We start from the raw sequence: 22,367 nt of genomic DNA, 5'->3' as shown, positions 1-22,367 counted from the left end.
CGTTTAATAAACAGCTGCTCACCTGTCCCACGATCCCACATTGCCCCCTGCCGCAGCCCGTTTCATCGGCCGTCCTGTATTCCAGAACGCCGGCATCTTCAGTGTGGGCACCCGGCTGTGACAGCTTGTGACTTCACAGCTGGGTGCCCACTGTAGAGTAGAGCTGCGCTTCCTGAATGGCCTCGTAGTCTCCTGGGACCTGTCACGTGTCCCACAAGACTATGGGGAGGGAAGGTAGAAGGACAACTTCCGTTTCTGATCACCAGGCGATCACAGCGGAAGTGGGAGTGGGTACCTGTCAAATTCGGGTACCCATTAAAACCCTACTCCCCAAAGGTGCCAATCCTTAATGGGGAGTGGGGGACCAATCTTTAAAGTGGAACTTCCCCTTTTGGATGGAACTCCACTTTAAATGAAATTCCAGTCCAAACTGTTTTTTTTTCTTTCGATGGGTAAGTATTTGAGCCTTTGTCAGGTTTCTATTGCTGTTTGGTCACCAGGACAGGAAACCCCTTTAGGGAGATTTTCCCTCACTTGCTGCCCCTGTGATGCCCATACAAGATATGGAGGATGGAGGATTGTGGATGTCAGCAGGACCGGAAAACAAGAAAAGATTTATAAACCTTGCCAGAGGTTCTAATCCTTCCTCATGTTAAAATGAATGAAGAAAAAACCTTTTGCCTACAGTTTTGTTGAAATATAAAACCTTGCCAGAGGTTCTAATCCTTCCTCATGTTAAAATGAATGAAGAAAAAACCTTTTGCCTACAGTTTTGTTGAAATATAAAACCTTTCTGCTGCCTTGAGTTTACTTTTAGGGTTGGGCCACCAGGAGGAAGCATTAGAAGGAGTCCTGATATAAGTACCATGTGTTCATGACTGTTGTTATTAACAACCCCTAGTAGACACACTAGGAAACCTGTCATGTACAAAAAGTTCCTGGACTAACATTTTGCCCTAAAAGTAGGAAGCACAAGAAACCTGAAGTTTCTAAACAGTTGTTCTATGAATGAGCACCAGATGTCCTACAGACCAGACATACTCCTCACGTCAGTTGTTACTATAGCTGGGACTTGTTCCTGCATGCTGCAGTCCAGCTGCCCAGTAAATGCCCATGTGCTGTATCCAGGGCTTCCTTTTTGGATAGAGAGGAATGGAGTCAGAGACGATAGGTGAAAGCAATATGCAATATAAGCAATATGACCAGATCGGGGAACTTCCAAGGCATGACAAAATGACTGCAGGTACCTTGTAGTGTCACCTAAGCCTGTCAGTTCAACAAACATTTTAACAAATTGTGTCTTCTAGCACAAAGTAATATGCCCCATTGGAGACATTTTAACATTGTGGCTATTTATAGATGAAATAAATACAAAGTAAAGGACAAATTATTCTGAATTGTTCTTTTCTGTATATACTTTACACACATACCTCAAAGTCCTCCCAACGCAGTGGGGGTCGGGTGGGATGCTTGTTGTCCAATAAGATTTGCAAGGTGATGTTAAGTACAGCCTCTTCCGTCAGGTCCTGATGGGTGTAGGAGCCCCAGGTGAAGGACAGGAATTTAGACCAGAAGTTGGGGAAGAAGGTATGGCTCCCTGGTAGTGCCAGGCACCATAGGAGCAGAAAGGGGAGGAGCATGGGGTAGGAGGAGCTCATGGGTACTACATTGAGATGGCCTGCAAGGTATAAGAGTATACATTTATTTAGGTAGGTGCAGACATATATCCAACCAGTCTGAGAACATGGTTTGTAAAAAGAAAAACACATAGGGGGAGATTTAATAAAACTGGAGCACTCAGAGTCTGGTGCAGCTGTGCATGGTAGCCAATCAGCTTCCAACTTCAGCTTGTTCAGTTAAGCTTTGGCAATAAAACCTGGAAGTTGATTGGTTTGTATGCAGAGCTGTACCAGATTTGCACTCCCCAGTTTTAGTAAGTAACCAAGGGTTGTCCATTATGCCCAAAAATTTAAATAGTCTCAATGTCTGCCACCTCGTGTTTTGAATACTGTGCAGCAGGGGCATCCAACCTTCTAACTTTCCTGGATCACATTGGAAGAAGAGGAATTGTCTTGGGCTACATATAAAATACACTAACAATAAGGATAGCTGATGAGCAGAAAAAGTTGGGCAGATCACAAGTTACCAAACACTGTTATAGATAATGTACCTATATGAGTAATACAAGTTCATTTTTTGTAATATATTTTATTATAAAAGTAAAAGTGGACAACTTGTGCAATATTTTACACTATTTTTGATAAACTAACACATTAATATCTGGTTCGATGATGAAGCAGCAATTTTCAATGAATTCTCAACGTGCTTATCAGATATATTGGTTCTAATTTTGCTCTTCCTATGCTTCATCCTTGAAAATAGTTGCTCACAAATATAGATGCTGACGAAAACTGATGACATGAATAAGGCATGATTGTGAGTTCTCTGATACTTTCCACCCTCCAGACTAAATGAGCATTTGGCCCTTACTCTTCAGGGAGGGAGCACCTAAAAATAATTTTTACATATACCCAGTAAAGTGATACATAGAGGTGAAACAAATCCCCCTACATAAGTTGTACCTGTTTATTTGCAGTCATTTGTCCTGTACATCCTTGTAAAACTCAGAGATGAAAAGCATTTTTGACAGATTCTCAAAACAGGAGGTGGGGAGCTGCAGTTACACAGCGTGCAAGAGTTCTGAGAGATGATTGGAGGGAAGGGACACACCCCCTTCACACACCACACAGGTACAGAGTTGAGGCTGTCAGTCACAGGCTGTGTGTTGGAAATCCCTCCACTCTCAACTTTTTACCTCTTGGTGTCAGGAAAACTTGTCAGAAGCTTGTCATGCTGACAACGGAGAAATGAGGCAGCAGATAGAAATTACACTTAAGCTGGCCATAGGTGGATCGAATATTGGCCTGTTCAACAGGAACCATCCATCTAAGGATAGGTTGATTGTACCCAAGGCAATCCATTGATCGACTTGGGTACAACCGGCATGTCAGGTTTTAAGCATGCGATTACTGCCAGTAGCTATAGCTGCTATCAATAATCATTGTGATCCTCCGCCAAGGACGGCACAAGAGGGATTCTCACTGATTCTGACAACACTGACTGTGTTGATGGTGGAATCAAGTCATTTTCTTTCCTGCAACCCATGGTTGCATGAAATAAATGCGCATAATTCATGGCTGCCTTAGTGCTTTGGAGATAGGCAAGTAAACACTATAGAAATATGTTCTTTGTTCAGATTTCATGTATGAGGTTTACAACCACTTTAATTAAATAAATAATGATAATTAAAAAGATCAGTTTAACGCTTATGAAAGACATTTGCTGTAGAAGAAAAATCATTCACACAAAATAGTAAATACAGCAGATGAAGTGCAGTGCTGCTAAGTTATATTCTTATGTGCTCACCACCTATAACGAACATGACAGTCCATTTAATATAATACACATAATGAAAACACAGTACACAAAGTATCCACAATTGTCACAGTGACATGGACAAGTGAGAAATCAATATTGCAATTAATATTGCATAATCTAACCATTATGCTTCCTTTGTGAAGCCAACATCAGTCATTTAAATAGCCATTAATAAATCCTTTGAGACTCACAACGTAAATGACATTTTCACCTCTTCCTTCACCGCAATCCAACCATAGATATATAACTGCAGAGTTCATGAAGGCCATTTTATTCATTTTTTTAATAGGACTTTTTTAATAAATAGTATAAAAGCCGCAAACACAAAAGGATATGAGAACATAAGCAACACAACATTTTTTTATTATTATTTATTATTATTTTATAATGCACTTAATTGAAATTGTAAAAAAGGAATGCAGGGACCAATAGACAGGGCAGTACTTTTATATATAAAATAATTTGATTTTAAAGAACCATAACTGCAAAAATTAACGTAATTTGGCAACTCTATGTTGTTAATACCTGTAATGATAATATTCTGTAGATTTTTTTTAGAGGCCTTTATTTATATTTTATTCCATATTTGCATTCAGCTATCCAATGAATGTGACAGTTACAGGGGATGGGGCAAAATATAACACTGCTGAGGGTACTTACAATGGAAAGGGGGACTTTAATTTCTCTTTTACATAAAGGCTAAAAGCTTAAAGCTAAAGTTGACCTTCTGAACATGTCACATGTTACAGCTGTATTTAGGGTGTAACATGTTCAGCAACCTGAACATGTGACTGAGAAAACTACAGGTCCCATGTGCCAACGCAACAGACAGACTTTTAGTTTGTATGGTCTGTGGGCATACTGAATAGCATGCTCTTATTCCATTCCCACTCCTTCCTGCGTCCAAACTAAGAAACTGTACAGAGGTACAGACTGAAAGCTGGAGGGAGACTGAAATTGCATCCATGATCTGCTGATTGTGGGTGCAATACTTTGCAGGCTCCTGTAAAAAAATAAATAAATACATGCACATTTTTTAACCTGTAAAATAATGTCCATTTAATTTTTTTTATTAAAAGGTGAACTTATCCTTTAAAATCCATATTAAACTACATGGTGACAACATTGCAATGTGATTTCCCCACAGCGTTGTCAACCTGTTTAAGGAAAGGGATCATGTACTGCATGATCAACAGGTAATACAAGTAAGTTACAGGTAATTATATTGCAGAGTGGATTTAGAAAACCAAAAATCATTTTGTTAAAGCTGAACTCCAGTCTTGCACGGTTGTACAGGTTCTTCTCCTATAATGAAATTGTTCCCTCTGAATTTTCTGCACATTGTGAGCATCTTTGTAAAATAAAAATAATATCTGGCATTCTCCATTGAAGTGGTAGCTCAGAAATTTGGAAGGCATGTATTATAAATGTGGTGTCAACTAAAAACATTTAAAATAGACTTGGCTATAACACAAGCCATAATATATCGATTCCAACCTTTTATCAAAGAAAACAATGGGCCCAACTCTATGTGGGTCCTTTGATTTTTTAAATAAAAAGTTAGAATTGATCTATGTTGTGGCTTGTCTTCCTATGCAGCTGAGTACATTTTAAATGTTTTTAACTAGCTCCATGTTTGAGGTAAAATGGAGGCACTAATACATTTTTTTATAATTTTGGGAATACACATTGGAACATAATTTGACATTTTTTTTATTTTTGTATATTGTTGTGATACAATGGACGTTCTCATATATATTATGTTTATGTTCATGTACATTATTATATTATGTTTATATATATTATCTTTTGCAAGTATGGTTCAGAAAAATGTGATCTATTTAGTAATTTTTTTATTTTAGTAATGCAATATTGAGGTCTGGTCTTAAAAGGGAATTAATTTTGCTTCCCGTTTCAGTGATGTATTATTCTTTATTTATAGAACAGGAAAATGTAGCTAAGCAGCATGCACACATAACCAAAGTTATATGTAATAATAATTTTTATGTAAAAAAACACCAGCATTCCATGACGAAGAATTCACAAACTGAGACAAAGGAGGTCCATCACGTCAAAGATTTCAATGGTGGGGCAGACACAGCATGACTCCTGCTGACTCCTAAGGGTGCTTAAACATGATAAGCAGAGAGCACAAATTATCTTAGATGACTGCTTTAAGAGATTAATTGGTTTGCATTTTAATGTAGACATAATTTGGAACATAAGTTATATCCTCGTTATTATTGGTAGCTGTTTGGGAATAAGCAGTAAAGTTTTATAAAATCACACCTGTTTGCAGAAATAAACATTTTGGCACAGCAGGGAAGCTGCTAACATTGACCTTCCCTGGAACATTGTTAGAGTGAACAGTCTATGAAGAACAGCATCTTGTGATGGTCACTCCCAGCCAGGGGCGGACTGACCATTTGGAAACTCGGGCACTGCCCGAGGGCCCGGGGTCAGTAGGGGGCCCCTTGAGATGCCCCTGGTACCTTTTGCATAGGCTTTTTTGAGTTTGGGCAAGGACACAGGGGCCCCATGATCCCCTATTGCCCGGGGGCCCCCATGAGTTGTCAGTCCGCCCCTGCTCCCAGCATACTTTGTGGTTCAGAATTCCAGGGCCAAAGAGTGGCTTTCCTGGATGTTAGTAGCTCCCCCACAGTGCCACAAAGCTAAGTTCTGCAAATAAAGAGTTTTAAAACCTAATTTATCTTTCAGTTTAAATGTGCTAAATGTACATCAGGTACATCAAAAGAAAAGGTATACAAAACTGTCTAATTTGTAGACCAGCATTTGATATCAGCATACCGAAATGTGCTAAGCACAGAAGGTACAAAGGCTAGGAAAGATGGCTTTGGACTTTGATTCAAACACTTAAAGAGGAGCTCTAGTTTCCTGTGTAAAAATTAAAAGTCAACAATTACAAAACTGTGGCTTCTGACTTTTAATAAACAAACACTCACCTGTCCCCAGATCGGGCACTGTGCTAACCTGAGCCGCTTTCACCTCCCATCTCCTGTCCCCGGCATCTTAACTGTGGGCATCCACCTATGACAGCTTGTGGCTTCACAACCGGGTGTCCACTGCACATGCGCGAACCACACAGCACACTGTGAATGGTCTTGCAGTCTTCTGGGACCTGTGATGTGTCCCAGAAGACTGTGAGTGGGGGGGGGAAATTCCGCTCCAATCGCCTGGTACAAATATCAGGTACCCATATCCCCCCCCCACTTCTCAAAAGTGCCATTTCATAATGGGTAGGAGACCTTAAAGTGGAATTTCCTTTTTGAGTGAACTCCACTTTAACAAACCATTAGCAGTTTCTTAAGGTTTCTTTGACAATTTGCTGAATTTTATCAAATATGACTTGTGTGTATTTGTTGAGGGCTTGGTCACCAATGGCTAGACTTCTGGTGTATAACTGTGTAAGCAAAATACAAAAGGCCCCATTTCCAGTGTCTAAAAGAACAACTGTTTTTCCAGATAGTAACCAGGTTACCTTAGTGAGAGATACAATGGCAGGGTTAACGACCATGAAGCATGGCTGATAACTGCATTACAGAGTTCCCTGGGTTTTGGTGGTCCTGACATTGTCTGCAGTGGTACTGTATTCATTTATCAACCCCAAGACAAAGATAAAATAATACAAAATGAGCACAGTGATGAGCTCCTTTCTCTGTCAATCTGCTCTCTCCTCCTGTCAGCATGCTTCTTGTCAGTGACCTGATTGGATCCTTTTGCTTCCTTCTCTCACACTCAAGCCTTGCTGTACAAGAACTGCAAGAGTCTGATACCAGGTCAAATCCTGGTACTTACAATTTTTGTATTTAAAAAAGACATATAATATTATAAATATATTAATGGTTACAAAACTGCATTCATTTGTCTTGTATATCTATCCAGAGTTCAGCTTTAGTACACACCTAAAAAAACTGACTTTAGGTGTATTGCTTCCCATTGCCACTCTCATTCATTTTCCTCAAGCAGACTCCCACCTTATCCATCTTCACCTCTGACACTTCCAGAAGGGTCAGTGCCTCTGTGTCACACAAAAGCTAACCTCAGCTGTGGTGGAGAACCTGAAAAGTTAAAAATCAGCAACAGGTGAGCAAGGGGCATAGCTACAAATCACACGGCCCCAGAGCAAACATTTTGATGGGGCTGTCTCACAACCTCCCTGCTGTCATTGATCTTAACACAAATCTTAACACTAAATCAAGATCAAGGACAGGTAGTTCCCCAGACTGTCTCAGCACCTTCGATCTCAGGACTTCACTTCCACCACCAAAGCAAGCACATGCAGAAGCAAGTGCTGTAGTAGTCCGTTAAAAGAAGAAAAAAGAACGGTGTAGTAACATATTAATGATAAGCACAATATTTTTTGATTTGACATAATTGTTGAGTACTCCCTTAAAGAGCCCCTGGAAATGTTGGTCCCAGTTACCCCCTCATAGCACACACACAGCCAGGCACACAGCATTTTCTTCACTCTTTCACTGGCTCAGAAAACCATCTAGGGGTTCTTTTTTGGGTTTTTATGGGGAATGATGAACTTGGATAGGGATAGGGAGCATGGGATACCCTGGAACTGTAGCACTGGATTACTTAAGGGCTCCTCTCTTTCTAGCTGCACTGCCCAAACAACTGAATGTCCCACATGATCTCTTATGCCGTATGGGATCTGTACTCCTTCCAGCGTTAAACAAAACTACACACAGTCACTTTTCCTCCAGCACGGAGGCTCAGCTGATCACCTAGCCACAGGATCATTGGTTATCCCCTGCCAATATTGACCAGGCTCTTCCTAGTGAGGGAAATTTAGACTCAAACCACCATAGGACAACTGGACTGTTTACCACCAACCTTATCCTGACTCTCTCCTGTGAGCTTCTCTGGACCCAGCCTGATCCCTGGATGTGAACTTGCAAATAGGGCCCATAGCTAGGCCTAGGTGGGACCTTGATGTCTTCACACAAGCTTCAACTTGACCCTGTGACTTAAACTTGTGAACAGGCCCCCCAGATAAGCCCAACTGGGACCTCTATGTCTTCACATAGACTTCTCAAGCACTCTGGCCCCAGGGTCAAAACCCCTGCACAGGGGTGTCCTCCTGCAGGACTGGACCCAGAGGAAATTATCTCTGCTGTTCAGGCCTCAGATTACTTATGGGTTCTCTCTCCACCTTCTGGGCATACCTCCCCAGGGTTTGGCTAGACTCCCATACATTTTCAGGATCCTTGTTCTGTCCTTTATCCTACTATACTTCTAAAATCCTCTAGACAAGGGGGAGTGACAGAGCAGCAGCAGCTCTACTTATACTTTGGATCTGCTTTAACCGCATCCCGACTGCCCTATAGCAGAACTACTGCTATAGGGTGGCAGGGCTGTGCAAAAGCATGTATATATACCTGCCGGCACCTGGTGATCGCCGAGGAACACTGACAGGGGAGAGGTCTGTCAGCACCAGCATGCTGCTTTGTATTGCTCTGCATAGCAATGAGAAATACAATTAGGGGCGGGCTGACAACTCATGGAGCCCCCGGGCAATAGGGGATCATGGGGCCCCTGTGTCCGTGCCCAAACTCAAAAAAGCCTATGAAAAAAGTACCAGGGGCATCTCAAGGGGCCCCTTACTGACCCCGGGCCCTCGGGCAGTGCCCGAGTTTCCAAATGGTCAGTCCGCCCCTGAATACAATACATTGCTCTGCATGCTGCTTTTTATAGCAGAGCAATACACAGCAGCATGCTTACACAGTAAAACACACACAGGCTACATAGTGAAACAGCACACAGTTAACCCTTTGATCACCCTAGATGTTAACCCCTTCCTGGCCAGTGTTATTAGTACAGTGTCAGTGCCTTTTATCAGCACTGATCACTCTGTTATTGTCACTGGGGATGTCAGTGGCAGTTAGTCAGTTCCCCCCCCCCCCCCCCGTGTCAGAATGCCCGCCGCAGTCCCACAATCTCGCTATAAGCCGCTGATTGCTGCCATTACTAGTATAAAAAAAATCACAGTATATATACAGCCATTTGTAGACACTATAACTTTCATGTAAATCAATTAATTTACACGTATTGGGATATTTTTTTAGCAAAGACATGTAGCAGAATACATTTTGGCCTAGATTTATGCAGAAATTAGATTTTTTACATTTTTTACTGGATATGTTTTATAGCAAAAAGTGAAAAATAGTGTTTTTTTTTTCACAATTGTCGGTCTTTTTTTGTGTATAGCGCAAAAATAAAAAAAATGCAGAGGCAATCAAATACCACCAAAAGAAAGCTCTACTTGTGGGAAAAAAAGGATGTACATTTCATTTGGGTGAAGCGTTGTATGACTGTGCAATTGTCAGTTAAAGCAACGCAGTGCCGTATTGCAAAAAATGGCCTGGTCAGGAAGGGGGGTAAATACTCTGGAGGGCAAGTGGTTAAAGTATTACCCAAGCCCTTTTTTTTTTCTTTTTGGATGGAGAAGGGAATGGTTTGAATAATGTTATCATCTGGAGAGGAAATGGGGAAAAAAAGAAGACAAAACCCAGTTTTTGATGGGTTTTTTTGGTGCCATTTCCCACTTGGAGATTTTTCCTTACTTCCAATTTGTCAGCAGAACAATTAGTGAGAGGACTTCTCAACAGGGTCACTCAAAGCAGTAAAAACAGACAGTATTATATTCCTTTGCCAATCCCAAAATGAAAAGGTTTTGGCAGGAGTTACACTTTAATGAGATATTTAAATACTCAGAGGTTTGGCACTGCCTTTTGGAAAAAGCATTGGTGTATGCCTGAATATGGCTGCATACAGCAATTCACTTCAATGGCTGGCTGTTCGCTCCTTCTGCGGCTCCCCAGGTTGGGAAAAATGCCAAGATTTTAGGCCAGAGCATGCTTCAAATGTTCTCTGTTTTTCACCAGACTGAGATTTTCTGCAGGTGAATATTCCAGGTGCATTTGTTTAAAAAAATCAGTAAATGATTCATCACCAGTGAATATTTGATGAAAGGCACATTTATTTCTTTATACATATGCTCCTTAGAGATACCCCCCTGGTACAATAAGTCATTTTTTTAAATCCATACCATCAAGAAACACATTTGTCTAAAGTGCATCTATTATGTTTAGATGTGTTTAATGGAGAATGTAGCCTAATGCTGCGTGTGATGTCACTACCAGGGATAATATTGACACAATCCATCTTATCTCACTTCATTCATTCTCTAAGGCTGGTGTCATATTCATCGCTTTGCTGTGAATGTTTACAAAGGCCTGGCCCAGGTCTGGCCATCCAGAGTAAGGGTTGAGCATACTCCAAATGCCAGATAGCCAATGAACCCAAATAATGACACCGAGTGCCCAATGCTGGACATAGACACAGACGTTTTTAGGTTTTTTCAATGGCTTTTGTCTACTTTTGACCAGATTTTGATAGCACAAACAAGCAAAGGGATTCATGCAGCCAGCTTTAAACTGTTGTAGTTTGTCTTTTATGAGTTTATTCAGTTTTTATAGCTTGTTAAAGATGACTGAAGTCCTGTACACATGTAGCCGATACAGTGTGTACAGGTCCTTGTCTGACAGAAGGCAATCTCATGACCAGCTTCTGTCAAACGAGCATGCTGGAAGACCAGCTGCCGTTTGGCATCAGCAATGGCTACGAGTGCTAACCAGTGTGTTCTGGTGGAGGGGGCAGTCCCCCTGTCAGAATACAATAGTACAGCAGGAAGATTGCTGTACTAACATTGCTTAGTTAGTACAGAGACCTCCCCATTTTTTTTCTTTGTTTAGCCTGCTGGGTTGAACAAAAAAACTTAGTATGTTTATCAGGCATAACACTACCTGAAAATTGCCTTTGTGTAGCCATCATTATGTGATTGAACTTTTGTATTGTTGTCTGCCTTCTATAGTGAACAGACTCCTTTTACCTATCTTATACCTAAAAATTTGTACATGTTCAAAGAGACCCTGACATTCATTCCAGTTTTGCAGAGTTTGATGCTGCTGACTCTTATGGTGGCTGGTCACATGAACCTGTGCCTTGGCAAACACATGAGGGCAATTAGAGGACTAATGTTCAAGTAGAGGCAGTCAACCAACAGCTCAGTATAAAATAATGCCAATACCCCACTTTGCAATTGCTGTCATACAAAATATCCCAGCAATCTCAAGGTTCACAGGTTGTTGCTATAAGCAACCACGTTATATCTATATCTGACACACTCTGAAGGTTCAGTTTTGCTCAGACTTTGAGCACTTGGTTCATACGGTATTCCAAGTCCAAATAGATTGCTGCATATACAATATACTCCTGAAAGTAGTCCCTCCACTGCATATGTTGTATGAAAGGTTAAGATGTTATTTCTCTTATCCCACTCAGTTCTAATATGAAAAGGGAATCCACTATTGTATTGAATTGTGCCTGTTCATTTGGATGGGTCATCCAATGGTCTCTGTTCCCATACAACCCACTCCTGGGCACCTGGGAACATCCTTCTAGCTTGGTCATCAGATAGTCATATATCTTCTGGCTGGATCATTAGACTGTCTCAACTCTCCTGATTGGATCATCCGATGGTCTCAGCTCTGCTGATTATATCATCCGATTGTCTCAGCTCTCCTTCTGGATTATCCAATGGTCTCTGCTTTTCTGGCTGGATCACCTGATGGTCTCAGCTCTCCTCCTAGATTATCGGACAGTCTCTGATCTTCTTCTGGATCATACAATAGTCTCAGCTCTCCTCGATGGATTTTTGATATTCTTAGGTCTCATATGACCCAATCCCAGAGCACCGGGGCACATCCTCCAGGCTGAAGTATTCAACAGCTCTCCTGGATGGATTTTTGATAGTCTTAGGTCTCATATGACCCAATCCCAGAGCACCGGGGCAAATCCTCCAGGCTGAAGTATTCAACAGCTCTCCTGGATGGATTTTTGATAGTTTTAGGTCTCATATGACCAAAACCCAGAGCACCGGGGCACATCCTCCAGGCTGAAGTATTCAACAGCTCTCCTGGATGTATTTTTGATAGTCTTAGGTCTCTTATGACCTAATCCCAGAACAACGGGGCACATCCTCCTGGCTGAAGCATTCAACAGCTCTCTTGGATGGATAATCCAACCGACACAGCTCACCTGGGTGGTTCATCCAACATTCTTAGCTTTCCTGGCCTTATCATCCAAAGCTCTCAACTCTCAGCCAGATCATCTTACAGTCTCACCTCTTCTGCCTGGATCAACAAATGCACCTTTTAAAATTCAGCACAATCTTGAGACACCCTTTCAGATTCTCCACAATCTTGAGGCACCCTTTAAAGATCTGCACAATCTTGAGGCACCATTAAAAATTTAAAAAACTAAACAAAAAGTGTTATAAAGCAGCAGCATCTGCACATGTAGTACACTCAATGTCAGAGGGATATATTCTTCCAAAGCAAATACACCTTTGCACATCGGTACTGACTAGTAATCCATTGTTTCTCTTTTCCCTCAGTTTATCTCTTTCACTCAGCTAATGTTACCCCAGTGCTGATGGAGAGGGGCAGGGGAGGGGCAAGCAAGGATGCTGTGCTGATGCCCGATGTCCTTTTTATCAACTGATCACATCATTGGTTGTTATGGTTATAACCTGTGGCTTTGTGTAATCAAAAGGCTGGCTTGTATACAATTTTTGGGCAATTTTTAGGCATTTTGCCAAGGCACCCTTGAAGAAACCTGAAGGCAAAAAAAAGTTGATCTAATGATCTCAGATCTCCTGCCTGGATCATCTGATGGCCTCAACTGATGCAATCAGCAGCACAGCCTGAATTATGACCACCGCCTGCAGTAGAGACCACCTGGCCAATGCCTAGGCATCTGGTTACCTGACTAGATGTTTAAGGAGCCCTGAACAACATATGTTTTTTGTTTGTTTTTTTCAACACAAGTGTTTGACGGCTTCTTATAGCATCTATAAAATTAGGGAGTATGGTTGGCTAAGAATATGTGATTTTAATATAGGTCCATATTACGATACCCAAAGCTAGTCAAGGAAAGTTAGATTCTACAGTGATCGATCATCTAATTGTGGTATGCTTGTGGTGTGCAAGTGACTTTAACAGATCTTGGCAATCTATAACTGCTAGCAGGAAAGTCAATATTTATAGAGGTTTCATATTTTCATGTGTCACCTGATTAGGGAACGATCTTCTTGGAAATGGTGTATGCACAGAGAGAGATAAAAGCAAAACCTTCAGAAAGATGAAGTTGTTGGTAAAATTAAGGGGTAGATTCTGGAGGGATAGCGATGATGCCCAGGAACATATGTATAGCTGTTTCTTGCATAGCTGCAAATGGCAATAAAGAATACTGCCTATTGGGGTAGAATGAAGGTGGTAGATGATGAAGAAATAGTGATGTCCCAGAACGTATTTATAGCTGTTTCTTGCAAAGCTGCAAATAGCACCATAACAAAGAATACTGCCCGTGTGACTTTGACCTATATATCATAAAGGTATGTTTAGAAAAACTCTTTTTAGTTGTCAGCCTTTATGTCTCAGGTACAGCTGCAAGTTGTATTCCTAGTTTCTTAGACTAAATCAACATATGCTGATTGATAGGTATCTGGCAATTAAATTTAACCCATCAAATAATTGTTTGACAGCTAATTTTGCTTTGTCTTTAGATGGTACTGACTGTCTCCTGAATTCTGCATGGAATTGCCACCCCTGACCCACTGAAGTCATAAATCTATGGCATGCATTTATCAGACTGATCATTTAAAGTCACAATATGATGGTGTTACACATTTATGTTAATAACAACTCTGCCAGAGCCCTCTAAGTATAAACCCTTATTACCCTATAATGAATATAGATTGTTCATAAGAAATTATTGCCGCACTGTAAGCTGAGCAGACTCACATGCCCTTCGCACCTGAACTTCTCTGGCTCTCTCTCTTTCCAGCGTCCTCACTTCTCACTCTAATCTCTTGGTGTACACTTGCCACTTAGTACTGTTTATCAGCCCAGTTCAATGACAGGTCCCGCCCTCTCCTTAAAGGAGACGAATGTCACCCTGCCACAAAAGGGTGCATGTGCAAAGGCACTGGCTGATTGTTTTTTTGTTTTTTTGTATGTGTTTTTTAAGTAACAATGACACAACGCCAGAAGACCTGGGGGGAAAAAGGATGCAATCAGTCGAAAAAAATGCAACCACAAAAAGACTATGAGCAGATCATTAACAGTGAGTCAGTGTGCCAAATGGAATATTCACAAGTGTGACCGTATTTGTAGACCGTGCTTCTACAGATATGATTTGAGAATAAGAAAATAAGTAGAAACAGTCAGGTTAAACTGATCTGGAATAAATAGAATGCAGCGTGTAAACGCAGTTTGTGTCCCCTTTAATCCAGGGCTTTGTATACGCCGGTCTTTTGTGTGTGTAAGACACAGTTCACCAATCCTTTGTGCTCCCACAAAAACCATGGTGGGGGGAGCGTGAGAAAGCAAAAGCTTAGCGGCTCACCCCCCCACGTGTTCAGCTTTCCATACAGAGCTGCACGCTTAGCTACCATGCCAGGGGATCAGAATGATACAATGATACAGCTAGACCAACAGTGTTATTCAGTTTTATTAATTATTAATATTCAATTGTACTGATTATTATTATTGTTGTTCTTATATTTTTATTTTCTGTATTTGTTTATTATTATTCAGTTTTATTCATTATTATTTTGATCATTTTATTTTATTTGTTTGATTATTGTTATTATTATTCAGTTTTATTCATTAGTATATTATCACTGTTATTAATATTATTAATTTTTTCTCATTATTATTATTATATTTTTAATTTCTTTGTTTATTATTATTAATATTAAGTTTTATTAATTATTATTTTTCAGTGTTATTCAGACTAGTCATTATTCTCAAAAACCAAACGCCCCTAACTATAAGGATCACCAAAGAACTAGAAATGATGAACACATATCTTAAAAATATATTTTGAAGTGCAGTAACCCAGAGCAACCATGTAGCATCTATCATGGCTTCAGAAGCAATTCTGATTGGTTAAACTTAAAACTGAACTCCATTAAATTTTTATTTTTTTGCAACCTTAAATACCACCTTGGCTTGATGTACACTGTAATTATTCATATTTGATATTCAATAGCCCATACTACATATAATGAGAGGCATTAAACTTCTGGGTGATGCTCCAGCTGCTTCCCCTCTACACAGTGAACACAGGGAGTTGCCTGCTCCCATACCTCCTCCATTCAGGAAACACATTGTATTTTTTCAATTAATACAGTGTTCTCTGATTGGATGAGATGAAGATCATGATTTTATAAGCCCGTCCTCTGCACCTTGTCCAATCAGACAGCACCTTGAATTTATTGAAAAAATACAAGGCATTGGTGCCACGTGAGCATCAGAGGGGAAAGCACTGGAGCAGCACCCAGAAGATCGTTATCACTGTATGCAGCATGAACTACTACAGTGATTTTCAGCATCCCCAGCCGCCTTCCAGGATATCAGTTATGACTACTTACAGTAAGCCAAGCTGGACTACAATAAGTTTCCAAAACAAGATAATTCCTATAGTTCAGCTTTAAGAACTTGCAGTGTTTGTTAAATAAGCCTCTTTTAAGCTGAGGGTGGTTATACACATTGGTGCAACCAATGTCCAGCCTGCTGAGAAATATATTCCAATGTGTCACAATGGGGTTTATTTACTAAAGCTGGAGAGTCCAAAATCAGACTCCCTTCTGCATAGAAACCAATCAGCTTCCAGGTTTCATTGCCAAAGCTTCATTGAACAAGCTGAGGTTAGAAGCTGATTGGTTTCTATGCAGAAGGGAGTCTGATTTTGGACTCTCCAGCTTTAGTAAATAAACCCCAATATGTCCAATGTGGACTTTCACAATTGTAGCTACTATGCTTTTCTGTGGCTACAGTCAGCAGTACACTACTATATTTTGCTCTTATTGCATTTGTTATATACTGTACTTGTACACCTAAAAATTAATTGCAATGAAAAAAAGTATTGATCACACCCAAAAATGCAATAGTAACTTTTAACCATAATGTATCTCCCTAAACATGACCTCTACATTTACCCCTAACATAACCCATAAACATTATCCTTAACTCAAAGCTAACCCCCTAACACTAACCCAAAGGCTCTGTTTACAACGTGTCCTAAAGCGTTAAAATGCATTTTACTTGGTGTCCTATTGTTTTCAGTGGGTCTGTTTCACATTTCTAGCGATTGCGTGAAGTGCAGTGAATGGGACACGCTTGTTTGGCAGTACTGCCTGCTGACTGAGCATGACGGGGGGATCATTTTTCAGTACACCTCTGTCCACTACCTTTTCAGCTTAAGGGGGAGTGGTTATTGGTAAAAACGTGGCTCAACCACCTTTCTTATTGCCCCCTCCCGCCACATCCACCAATGTAATGAGGAATTACAGTAAAACTAACAGCAAGCATATTGTCACATAAACTATACACCAGGACATTGATAGACACTCAGCTGACAGATATGTGAGAAAACAGTTACTGGCCATATTGGTTTATATTTGCTCAGGAATAAGTCAAAACCAATGGTCCTATATGCACTTCTTTCTGCATAAACATGCATCTAAGTGTGCCTAATACACAGTGATCCTATATGCATAAACATGGGTGCTCAGGCAATCCAAATGTGCTTGCTGAAGTAGAAGGCTGTGTAAGAGTTTTTTTTTAATTTTGGAAACCTTTTCACACATACCAAACAGCATCAACTGTGCAACACAGTCTGAACAATTCTGACAAATAGTTGTCAGTCTTTATCTAGAATGAAAACAATATCACAATGAATGATAGGCTTGAGAAAAAAGCTGGTGGCTTCAAAACATTTTGCCACACCACCTTCACCACTCATGGCATGTATTGTCATTGCTGATTCCCATCTTCAGCGGCTGGGCCACTGGTGGCAGCTCCTTCCACACACTGACAGCCAGATTTGGGGACTACGTGCCTGTACTTTTCACATGAGCACTTACATCCAATTTGTGTGAGTGACCATTTGTCTGTTTGTTTACAATAAAGGATTATAGTGCTTCACTTAGATTACGCACTCTGTTTTTTTCTGATACAATTCTCCTGGTAGCCGGAGACCTTGTGATCTCTGCTTAGGCTTTGGGTCACATTATTATTATTATATTTCAATATTGTTATTGAAAATCCGTAAAAAGTAGTATACAGAAAAATAGAAAACATAGCCCACCTACATAGTGAGTTGTGGCAAACAATCAGATTCATGGAATATATAGGCACATAAGAATACATCAACCAATGATGTTGTAAACAATAAAACACAACCCCAATAGGGTAGCAAATATTCCATCGGTCAGTAGGCATGGGCAGTTTCATATAACCAACTAACAAAAATAAGGACACCAAAAAAATAAACAAAAAAAGTCGAAGAGGATAAAGAATATATCGGGGAAAAAAAGGAGAAAAGAAAGAAGGAGAGAAAAGAGAAGAGGGCCAGCTGTAGGTCCATTAAATAATAGAGATATACCTAATCCATGGTTCCCATGTAAACTCAAATTTAGAAGTATTATTGTTACCGATACTAGTAAGTTTATAATTTATCATAATCCAATTAAGTTTCTGTTTGACCAAGTCTAGCGGAATTGTTGACTGTCTCCAACATCTAGCTATAGTAATACGTGCCGCCAACAAAAGATAAAGAATGAACTTAACTGATTTCTTGGGAATATCAGTGGGCAACAGATGAAATAACGTTACTTACGGTGATCTATGACACATTATTATTATACAGGATTTATATAGCGCCAACAGTTTGCTCTGAGCTTTACAATATGACGGGAGACAATACAGTTCAATACAAGAGGGTTAGGAGGGCCCTGCTCCTTGGAGCTATGAAGCAACTTCACGATCGTGCTTTTTATCCATTGCAAGTAACAGGTTCATTTTTATTTTTGGTAACATTGACATTTGCTTTGTTGATTTTTGTGAAGGTGGGATTTTATTCATAGATCCACTTTAAGAAAAAGGTAAGTGCCCATTGCCATTTCTTGCTGTGTTGTAGGATAAGCTTTTGTGTGGTTATCTTTACCCTGCACACCACCAACCATCTGCCTTTGTCCTTCTATTGCTCTCTCCTCCCTCTACCCATTCTCAGTGTAACATGTTATTTGCAGAGATTGCAGTGCAGTGAATAGGATTAGGCTCCTGGTCTGTCTGAAGACATTTTCCCTGCTGAGAATTATTTCCACTAATTAACTCCTGTGTGCTTCTTTTACAGGGACTTGAGGAATATCATTAACACACAGCTGTCACCTACACATAGAAGAGACATTCAAAGTGTAAGAAAGGAAAAGCTGCCAATCGCCTTTCTCCAAACTAAATCCATAAGGCATGCAGAACTAAGCACCGTAGCTTCTGGGGGAATAGAGAAGATGGATATTGCTACAGGCCACCTATAGAGAAAGTTGAGGCACAAAAGACAATGGATGACCACTGTTTCTTGAAGGGTCCAATGTACACGTTTAATTGCGATGCTTTAATGCCCATGTGCGTTATGACGTGTTAATGAACTTTGCTTTAAGGCAGCCCTGTCCTTATGATGTGTTAACATGATATATGTGTTTTGGTACACTGCAGTGTGTTTGCCCTATTTTACAATGCATTGGGGCGCCATTCACAGTAAATGGCACAGTAACACAACTACACCTCCTGTTCATTTATGGTAGAGTTTAAAACCTGTCTGATAAGTGATCTGCAGGGAATCACTTTTCACAGGCAGTGGACAAGTGATTTTGAGGCAGTATGCCAACTCCTGAATGCCTGTTTTAACCAGTGAAAGCCTGCCACAAACTCCACAAGCACACCGTAACTGTGGCAATGTGTACTAATAGACTGCTCAAAAAAAATTAAAGGAACATTTTGAAAACACATCAGATCTCAATGGGGGAAAATATGCTGGATATCTATACGGACTGGGTAATGTGTTAGGAACATAAGGATGCCCCATTGTTTGATGGAAATGAAAATTATCAACCTACAGAGGACTGAATTCAAAGACACCCCAAAAATCAAAGTGGAAAAATGATGCAGCAGGCTACCCCATTTTGCTGAAATTTCATTGCAGCAACTCAGAATGGTCCTCAGTAGTTTGTATGGCCCCTACGTGCTTGTATGCATGCCTGACAACATTGGGGCATGCTCCTAATGAGACGACGGATGGTGTTCTGGGGTATTTCCGCCCAGATCTGGTACCAGGGCATCACTGAGCTCCTGGACAATCTGAGGTGCGACCTGGCGGCATCAGTTGGACCAAAACATGATATCCCAGAGGTATTCTATTGGATTTAGGTCAGGCGAGCATGGGGGCCATTCAATGGTATCAATTCCTTCATCCTCCAGGAATTGCCTGCATACTCTTGCCACAATAGGCCAGGTATTGTTGTGCACCAGAAGGAACCCAGGACCCACTGCACTAGTGTAGGGTCTGGCAATGGATCCAAGGATTTCATCCTAATACCTAATGGCAATCAAGGTGCCATTGTTTAGCCTGTAGAGGTCTGTGCGTTTCTCCATGGATATGCCTCCCCAGACCATCATTGACCCACCACCAAAATGGTCATGCTGAACAATGTTACAGGCAGCATAACATTCTCCACGGGTTCTCCAGACCGTTTCATGTCTGTCACATATGCTCAGGGTGAACCTGCTCTCATTTGTGACAAGCACAGGGTGCCAGTGGTGGACCTGCCAATTCTGGTGTTCATTGGCAAATACCAATAGAGCTCCAAGATGACAGGAAGTGAACACAGGGCCCACTAGAGAATGTTAGGCCCTCAGGCCACCCTCATTAAATCTGTTTCTGATTGGTCAGAGACATTCACACCAGTGGCCTGCCGGTGGTAATTTTTTAGGGCTCTGGCAGTGTTCATCCTGTTCCTCATTGCACAAAGGAGCAGACACCGGTCCTGCTAATGGGTTAAGGACCTTCTATGGCCCTGTTCAGCTCTCCTGGAGTAACTGCCTGTCTCTTGGAATCTCCTCCATGCCCTTGAGACTGTGCTGGGAGACACAACAAACCTTCTGGCAATGGTGCGTATTGATGTGCCATCGTGGAGTGTGACTGCCTGTGCAACCTCTGTAGGGTCCAGGTATCGCCTCATGCTGCCAATAGTGACACTGACCCTAGCCAAATGCAAAACTAGTGAAAAACAGTCAGAGATGAGTAGCGAAAAAATGTCAGTGGCCTCCACCTGTAAAACCATTCGTTTTGGGGGATCATCTCATTGTTGCCTATCTAGTACACCTGTTAATTGTATTAACACCTAAGCAGCTGAAACTGATTAACAACCCCCTCTGCTACTTAACTGACCAGATCAATATCCCAGGAGTTTAATTGACTTGATGCTATACTCTGATTAAAATGTGTTCCTTTAATTTTTTTGATCATTGCATGACTGCTGGTAGAAATGATGCAGAGGCCCTAGAAAATGACATGGTGGGTATTACATTTGTTTTTTATGTGACACGGTATTGCACGGCAGTTTTTCAAATGCAGTTTCGTGGGAAAAAATACACTTTAATGAATTTTAATGCATAAAAACACAATATAATAATACCCAATGGTTTGTTAAAAAATAAAAGAGGACGTTACACTGAGTAAATAGATATCTAACATGTCACACCTTAAAATTGCACATGCTTGTGGAATGGCCTTGGCAACAAACTTTCGTACTTAAAAATCTCCATAGGCGATACTTCAAAAGCCTTTACAGGTTACCAGTTTAGGATTACACAGGAGGTTCGGTGCTAGAATTATCGCTCTCATTAGAATGTTGCAACAATACTTCACATGTGTGGTGTGAACACAGTTTACATATGTGTGTGTGACCTATGAATGCATTTGCCTTTGCGTGCAACCATGGGCGAGTGGGGAGCTTTAAATTCATTTTATTATTTTTACGTTGTCTCTTTAACCTCCTTGGCGGTGTTCCCGAGTGTAGCTCGGGGTAGAATTTCTATACCAAGAACGGTAACCCCGAGCTACACTCGGGCTTACCATGCAGCGTTCTCTGGGGGTCCCTGCAGCACTTACCTTGTCCTTCGCTCCCACGATGGGTCCCCTGCAGCGTCCCCGTCCATCTCCTCCGGCGGATGCCGGCATCTGGCTTCCGTGTTCCGGTCCCCGTGACGTCGGAACGTTCGGGCGGCGAAACCGGCGGGAAATTTGAAATTTTTAAAAAATGACATTTTTGCTGTCATTGCTGTTTCACTGCATTTCACATACATTTTGTCCCTACTGCTTTGTCCTGTGCCCTGCCTGCATTTTGAATGTTCTTTCTGCCTGGAAACTTAGAAAAGTCCATGGTGTCCAAAAAGCGTCCCTTTATGTCAAAAGCGGTTTTAGAACAGCGATAGTAAATCAGAACCACTTGCAGAATTGAGTGATGATTCGTGGGGAAATTCGTCATCAGACACTGAAAACGATTTTGCGACTTTGCTCAGCGATGTGCGAATTTGCCTCTGTATTTCAAATTTCAGTGTTTTTGGTTTGATTATATTATTGAATTAAATTTATTATTATATTATTATTTTTTATGATTATTTATTAAATTATAATTTATGATTTCGTGTTTCAAGTTTTATCATATCCGGAATGTTTAATAGACTCTTTTTCGGATAGATTTCAGTGAGTTATTCCTAAAAATTACAGCCTACAATTAAAAACTACATATTTCCATGCAAAAAAATGGTACCGCTTTCAGCACAAAATTCCTGACATAATCATACCGCCAGGGAGGTTAAACTTCTTTTTTTGTTGATCACTTTTATTATCACAAAGCATGCAAACATCTCGTGATAGTAACAGGCAGTGACAGGTACTCTTTTTATGAAGAGATATATTAGACCCCTCCA

The 22,367-nt window shown here is 40.8% G+C and overlaps 1 protein-coding gene and 1 long non-coding RNA gene across 4 annotated transcripts in view; one reads left to right on the top strand and one right to left on the bottom strand.

Moving 5' to 3' along the window:
• The window catches only part of VWA7 (von Willebrand factor A domain containing 7), a 65,629-nt gene extending 51,191 nt beyond the window's left edge, over window positions 1-14,438 (bottom strand). Inside the window, exons 1-3 of one of the 3 annotated variants that reach the window (XM_089684889.1) lie at window positions 14,334-14,391; window positions 7,362-7,517; window positions 1,431-1,678 (exon numbers count right to left, since the gene is read on the bottom strand). In XM_089684889.1, coding sequence (XP_089541015.1) covers window positions 1,431-1,658 — 228 coding nt within the window. In that variant the 5' untranslated portion in view covers window positions 1,659-1,678; window positions 7,362-7,517; window positions 14,334-14,391. Of the gene's footprint in view, window positions 1-1,430; window positions 1,679-7,361; window positions 7,518-14,333 lie in introns of all 3 variants that reach the window. The other 2 variants (XM_089684890.1, XM_089684888.1) reach the window with 2 other exon arrangements.
• A 62-nt stretch (window positions 14,439-14,500) lies between these two features.
• Window positions 14,501-19,083, top strand: LOC149456459 (uncharacterized). The gene is made up of 2 exons (XR_016313861.1): window positions 14,501-14,655; window positions 18,733-19,083. It is a non-coding gene; the product is annotated as an uncharacterized LOC149456459 (long non-coding RNA).
• Window positions 19,084-22,367: the final 3,284 nt, after the last annotated feature.

The sequence above is a fragment of the Staurois parvus genome, unplaced genomic scaffold, assembly GCF_062004578.1.
Source record: "Staurois parvus isolate SC_StPar_1 unplaced genomic scaffold, SC_StPar_1.0 ptg000361l, whole genome shotgun sequence".
Classification (NCBI taxonomy): Eukaryota; Metazoa; Chordata; class Amphibia; order Anura; family Ranidae; genus Staurois; species Staurois parvus.
The sequence above is the reverse complement of the archived record's forward strand: the minus strand, read 5'-3'. Positions and strand labels throughout refer to the sequence as shown.